Genomic DNA, 7,274 nt, shown 5'->3' on the forward strand with positions numbered 1-7,274 from the left:
AGTGTCCTTGGCTATTTGAAAACCAGAAACAGTCCGCAATCTCCCACCCTTCGACTACTCCCGGTGCACCCGCTTATTTTGACTCATATGAGCGCAACAAATTATGAAAAGAATTCACAATACTATTACATGCATCTGTTATGTCACAAAGTTTCAAATGTAAGACCTTTTTGTACCTTGAGAAACGAAAGAGAAAAATACAATGCTAATGTTATTAACAGGACAATTTCAATTTATATTGAATTAGCTACTATTCACAGCTAGATTTATCTTTTTTTGCTTCCAGATTTGTGTTGCGAATTTGAATTTGGTATTTTGAGACATGATTGATATGGTGTGTCAATGTCAACTCTTTTCTTTCACACACTTTCACGACATTTTGAGCGAGGATTTTGGACTTGGGAGTACTATGGAGTATCCAAACACTGAGAGTAGTGGATCCTCCTCCAGTATCAAGATATAATACAGTTGAACTAGCGTAGCAGCATATCATAAAGTTATAACAAATATTCCTGGTAGCCACTAATGTAATAAGATGGATGTCAATAAAAAATATTTAATTTGAAGATATTTGGTATAATTTGAGAACCAAGAATCTCTACAGTACTCATCTTAATGCAAAAATAAAGAGTAAGCTGAAGAAACTAACTGTGCAAAGAGCTATGCACAAGGAATAGCTCGAGATAATAAAGAAGCTTAAGAATCATAGTTGCACTCACCAGGTAGGCATGGACAAACTTTGGTGAGATATATTATATAAGAGGGTGGGATGGCTGACATATGATAGTAGATACATGAAGATAAAATCTTAGTGTTGCCACCAAGTAATTTCAAAATTGCAGGTTTCAGATTGCACAGTTTAGAGAAGATATATGACTTCCTGATAAATACAAGTACAAATCTCCAGATCAAACTACGAACATGACACATCTGTGAGCTTTCTTCCAAGAATGATTTTGGTGCCACTTGAAGTGCCTGCAGCACAAGCATAAAGATCCAGAAGGCTACTGTCATGGAATTGCGCCCTCCTTGTTCCAATCTAGTTGTCCGCAAACATATTTCTTGAGTTTCTCACGCTTCTGTTAGTTACTTTTGTCACAACACTACACTAAGTACAACAGTGACATACTTCGACGCTATACGGTATCTGAGACCTGTGCCGCAGACCGAATAACTGGAAGTGGGTGGGCCTCTGTATTGAATACATACTTATCCAGTGGAAGAATATTGCTTTCACCAAACAGCAAATACAAGTACTTCAATGTTTCTCCCAGGAAGAAAGTTTCCATCTTGTCTCTCCTAGGAGGAGGCAGGCTTGTGACATCATCTAGTGATGTATAACCACCCGAATCAACTTTTGTATACTTCTCAAAGGCCTTAAAAATTTGCCAACCCCACTCCCTGTACCTGCACATGATACAGATTTTTTTTAAATAATAATAAGCAACTACCATTTAAAAGGATGACGGAACTCAGTATGCAGCCTGATATTATATGAGACCCCAAAAATCTTACTTTGGATCTTCTGTGATTCTGTGCAAAACAAATAGAGATTCCACAGTCTCTGGGCGTAAAAGGTTGTGACGATCAAGAGGTTTGATTGTGATGTCATTAATATATTCTGAACTTTTATTCCCGCCATCAGGTCCACCTTCATTACCCTGTAACATCCAAAGTCAAACAGATGTTAAACTATAAGATAAAATGAAGTTATGTGGATAGCTCAAGAGTATGTTCGTGCTTACCTCAATGTGAAAATAAGCAATTTCAGGAGCAAGTCCAGTAGAAGTCACGAAGTACATTTCAACACATGTTTTAGCTAGATCTTCAGCAAGCTGAAGATTTTCAATGTCTTCTTTAGTTAAAAGATTACTTTCGAGAGCCTTTTTCTTGGTGATACCCTTTGTTGCACCTAGAGCAAGGGTACCGGGAAGAAAACAAACCTGCGGAATAAAGACATGACATCATTCATTCTCAAGGAACACTAGATAGTAAGCACCACAACTAGGGTAAAAAGGTTGCTCACAAAAATAAGAGATTACAAGATTATGTGGTTCTAATTAAAGAGAAAAGGTGATAGATGCTTAATGAGTTGCATACCAGGTGATCCATTTTAGGGCTAAAAGCACCATTCCGTCCATGGGGAAGCTCCCCAACAAAAACCAATCCATTTGGAGTAGTTTTTCGAACAAGAAGATGTTTGACCCCTCTCATCGCTTCCGTATACATTTCAAATAGATACTTCAAGCTAGTGTTACGATAATTTTCTTGCTGAACCCAAACTTTCAATAAGTACTCATAGTAACTATCACCACGAGATCCTAGTCGAATATTTTCTCCGCTAAATTGACCAGAGTAGGGACTGCATACAAGAAGACAAGAATAAGAACATGATCATTTCTTCCACAATTTAATGTTTCTGATGACAGGAAAAATGCAATAGAATATGATGGCAGGCAAAGTTTACATAGTTGCAGAAGATAGCAGAGTTGAAGCTATGCATACCTAATGTAAATAGGCACCAGACCCTCCACTGTTGGGAGTGTTCGCATATGCTCCAACACCTTCATTGCCTCTAAGTCATACTTAGGATCTCCTGATATTCTGCTAAGGTAACTGAACTCCAGTTGCAATGTTGTAGCCTCAGAGGTACTGCTTAAGCCATCAGGGGATGCATGTGCAGATCGATCACGAAGAACAACATCACTATACGGTATGGCTGTTGGGCTTGATGTAAAAGCTAATAATAACCTGTCTGCTAAATCCTTTGAGACTTCCAGAAGACGATCTGGATTAGTTTTCTTAGGTGTTACTGGTATCCCAGAATCACCTCCTCCAGCTTGGTCTCCGCCACTCAAATGATATGCACTAAGGAGCCCTCCCAAGACACGTATAGTAGTTTCAAATAAGTTGACCTGTCCTTTCTCATTGATCTTTTTCATTAGGTTGTCTTCAATCCATTTTGATGCTTCAGACACAACATCATCAGCACCCATTATTATCGCAGTGTCTAAAGAATCCACGACAGTGGCACCTAAACCTCCTAATCCATCTACACCTCTGTGACTCAAAGGCATAAGCTCGTCATAACCCATTGCATGATTTCGGTAGCCAGACCATGCATGCTCGAATGCTTCTTTAACTTTCTTCTGTCTTGATGCCCATTCAGATGGAGGGGACTGGTGAAGTGTTGAACTATTTTTATACATTTCATTTGGAGGAAGACGAGGAGGGAGCCTTGGCGGCTTTCTCCAAAACGTACGAATATTGGGAGAATCTTTACTGGCATGTCTACTCTGTACTTTGTCATGGAGCTCACCAGATACAAAACCCTCTGAACTTTTGTGCACAAGCAAATATACTAAGCCAGAAACCATTAAAAGACTCAAGAATTTCCCAAGGGTAAATTTTCCACATTGGTAATGGCTGCTCTTGGAAATAAGGGCCTGAGTAGCCATCTACAAAGGAGAAATAAGAATTCTCAGATAAAAGAACTAATATGCACAAAACAATACATAAACATTCCGTACATAAACATTCTGTATGGCAAGAACAGAAAACTGATGTGAATTAGCGTGTAGTAGCTACCAATATGATCCATAAAAGAAAGACACATAAACACAATGAATTAAATTACAATAGTTCATCTACAAGGTGCAAAGAGTATAAAACCAGATTTAGCAACGCACTGTACAAAATTCAATATTTAAGAAAACCAATTACAATGTGTAGACTTCAGTCTAATGAATCAAACAAACTTTAACTAGCACATCCAACACTATTCATTACAAACTTAGTCATAGAGCAAATTCCAATTTTCACCCCCTCTTGCGGCCTTTTGACAATGTTTACCCCGTTTAAAGTATGGGTTGCCACATTATACACATCATTCATCATTTATTACCTTGTGACGGCTTTAACCCATTTTATTATTCTGCCCAGACTAACAAGGCGGAACCAAGTGTAAGAATGACGTGGCAGCTAACTAGGCGGACAACTGAGACCCTTATTCGTAGGGGTGTACCCGATATGGCGCAGGAGCAGCTTAGCCGCACCTGATCAGGAAAAAGGACAAATTTTACAGACTCTAACTGAATTTGATGGAGTTTCAGAAAAATAGACATAGTTTGATATTCCCTTAAGGCCCTGACAAGTACACTTGTCTGGGTTGCTCTAACAAGTGGATCTTGCTTTTCAGCTAGGGGAAAGTAATAAAATGGAGTAAAAGATGTCAGAATGTGACAGCTGAAGGGTATAAAGCGGGAAGTTTTAAAAAAGGGATAAATGCTCTGAGAATGTCGTAATTAGAGGGTAAAAGTTGGATTTTGCTCTAAATTATCTCATGAAACATGTTCAGGCAACGCAGCTTTGACAAAACTAGTTCAGAGCAGGGACGGAGCTGCATGTATGGCACTGGTGTCACTTAGCACCCATGATTCTTAGAAATTATTCACTAATTTTATACTAATAATTCTTCAGTTGTTAATATGACCCCATTGCTATAGAGCTGACCTCACAGGATTATTTGCCTAGCTATGCCCCCCTGTTAGTTCAGTGGCTGGCATGATTTATAAACACTTCCAGCAATGATCTGACATGGTTGTAGCATTCAATTAACTAGCATTACCTCCCCTAGTAATGGTAAGTCACGACTATTTTGATGCCTGTGGAAGCCGTTTCGTTTAATGTGACAAAATCAAAACAATTTGAATTCTTCACCACACAAATGTTGATGCAACACGACTAGCACTTGATTCATTTAACTTAGCAGACTCAAATAGATCTAGAAACAAAAGGCAGCAGCTCAGGACCAGACGCTACAGCGATCCAAACAACCAAATCAACACGCCAAATCTGTTCCCACGACTCTAAGGGCAGACGACCATGCTAAGTTGCTAACCAAATAGGTAAATCCACAGATCCAAGGACACGAACCCCTAAAACCCGCTGCACACTCGGCTGCTCAAATAACTGAACGGAAATAGACGGATCGAATAGAGTAAGCGAATCCAGCCGCCTTAGCGCACTGGTTTCGAGATCATCACCGCAGAAAACGCAAGGGAGACTAGGTTCCGTGGCAAGTCAATCTACGAATCGCCGTATAATGTTGTTTCAAGAGAAAATGGGCGAGTGGATCGCGTGAGCACCTTGAGGCGAGATCGCTGGCGGAACTTGGCGTTGTTGTAGGCGCCGCCGTCCACATCTCGCATCGAGTAGGGGAGGGGGGCCGAGGCGCCGCTCATCCGCGCGGATGAGGGGGTGGAATGGGCGGCTTCTAGAAGCTTCTGTGGGGATGGGTCTCAGTGTTATCTCCGCCGCGCGCGCGCGAGATCCGGGTGGGACTTCCCTTGGGAGGGAGAAGGGACGGGGAAGACAGTACGGAGGAATCGGGTCGGGAGCTCGGGTTCCTGGTTTGTTGTTGCTGTTAAAATCCTTGAAATTCTTTGATTTGGGAGTATATATGCCAAAAAAAAGTCAAAATATTCTGAACAAAGATAAATTCGTGTATAACTAATATGTGCGCATGTCAAGTTTAGTGAAAAAACGACAATTTTTGTATCCTGCGTAAAAAGGGTGACTCGTGGAAAGTTTTCTAGCACTGAATTTTTATCTTTTACACATACCACATAAAATGTCGATTTCCATGAAGCGACTTTGTGAGCACAATAGAATACATCTAAATTTAGTCAAATCTCCAATACCCTTTGATGGATTGATGTAGTATTTATATTTCAACTTCTCAAATTAACAATGATGGGTTACCCGTTCAAAAAAAAACAATGATGGGTTAACTTGAAAGTTTTTGGGTGGCTATATTGGTAAACAATTATGTCTACACTTAGCCTCATTTGATGGGGGATGTGTTTATAATTTAATCACAAATGATGATTGGCCAACTACACCTTCAAAAAAATGATTGGCCAACTACATATTGTAAGTATAGAGATGGTAAACCTAGAGGGGGGGTGAATAGGTTTCTACAAATTTTAATTCTTTCTTTGCAATATTAGGCTTTGCGGAATATAAAGATGAGCCTAATGCAAACTAGGTGAAACAACCTATATGAGGATACAACTATCTCGAGCACGAAGGCTCTCACAGGCAGTTAAATCACAAGTAAGGAGTTCGGTTAGAGATAACCGATAGCACGCGGAGACGAGGATGTATTCCCGTGTTCCCTTGCTTTGCAACAAGGTACGTCACGTTTGGAGGAGTGGAGGTCCCACGAAGGATTCCCCGCGCCACGAAGGCTCACCCTATTCTCCGGAGCCTATCCCACGAAGGAATAGCTCACTCACTTGTGGTAGACTTTGAGGTAGCCTCCAAACCTTCACAATCTTGCCCGGAGCAAATCCACGGCCGGATGCTGGGACTCCTCTTGCCTACCTAGGGTTTCCAAGGAACCCTAGGAAGCAAGCTTCTCAATGAATACAAGGGGGAATGAGATTTGGCTTGGTAGAACGGTAGATCGGGTCCTCCTCTAATGATTCCCCGGAGGGATTTGAGTTTGGGTGGAGGAGGAGGGAGATCTGAGGCTTTTGGTGTTTCTAGCAATGGAGTATGAGAGAGAGAGAGCTCAAGAACAGTTTGTAGTGTTGTGCCTAACTGTCTAGAGGTAGGAGAAGGGCTATTTATAGTGTTCTTCGAAATATGGCCGTTTCCACTTGCCACCTCAGCTTTTCCTCGACGAACCCGGTCTCGATCATTGCAGACCGGACAGCCCACGGCGGAGAGGCCGGTCGATCGGACCAGGACCGGACGCCTTTGGCTGGTCCTGGAGCTCCTCCGGTTGGCGGCCGGCTGGCGCCCGCTGCCGCCGGTGGACCGGACGGAGCACCGGACCTGCCGGTCGAGAGCCCGGTTGACCGGGCGCAAACCGGATCTTCTGGCTCCTCCTTCGGAGCCCGGTTGCCGCCCGGTTGACCGGCCACCACGCCGGACTCGCCGGTTGCTGGCCCGGTTGGACCGGGCAGGTGACCGGATTTCTCCAGTAACCCCTTTTTGATTGTTGTTGAAATGGGGGGTCACCTTTAGCCTTCTTGTTCCTTTGATACACCATTTACGCCTCATTGCCTAATACCTGAGATTGTACTTATAAACATATTAGGCCAAATACTTTAGCACGGTGTCATCGTTACCAAAATAATGGATAAGGGTGAAATACCCTTACAATCTCCCCCTTTTTGGTATACGATGACAAACCGAGCTAGAGTCACAAATAGATATTATGATAAGCTCTAAACCTTGATTCCATATAAGATATTACGAAAGCT

The 7,274-nt window shown here is 42.0% G+C and overlaps 1 protein-coding gene across 1 annotated transcript; it reads right to left on the reverse strand.

Moving 5' to 3' along the window:
- Positions 1 to 795: 795 nt before the first annotated feature.
- LOC127296019 (mannosyl-oligosaccharide 1,2-alpha-mannosidase MNS3) lies at positions 796 to 5,413 on the reverse strand. Its single transcript, XM_051326037.1, has 6 exons — positions 5,148 to 5,413; positions 2,506 to 3,458; positions 2,101 to 2,362; positions 1,746 to 1,943; positions 1,516 to 1,661; positions 796 to 1,407 (listed from the first exon to the last, which is right to left on the reverse strand). Exons 1-6 carry the CDS (start codon positions 5,241 to 5,243, stop codon positions 1,137 to 1,139), a joined length of 1,926 nt encoding a protein of 641 aa, XP_051181997.1. The 5' UTR covers positions 5,244 to 5,413; the 3' UTR covers positions 796 to 1,136.
- Positions 5,414 to 7,274: the final 1,861 nt, after the last annotated feature.

The sequence above is a fragment of the Lolium perenne genome, chromosome 1 (assembly GCF_019359855.2).
Source record: "Lolium perenne isolate Kyuss_39 chromosome 1, Kyuss_2.0, whole genome shotgun sequence".
NCBI lineage: Eukaryota > Viridiplantae > Streptophyta > Magnoliopsida > Poales > Poaceae > Lolium > Lolium perenne.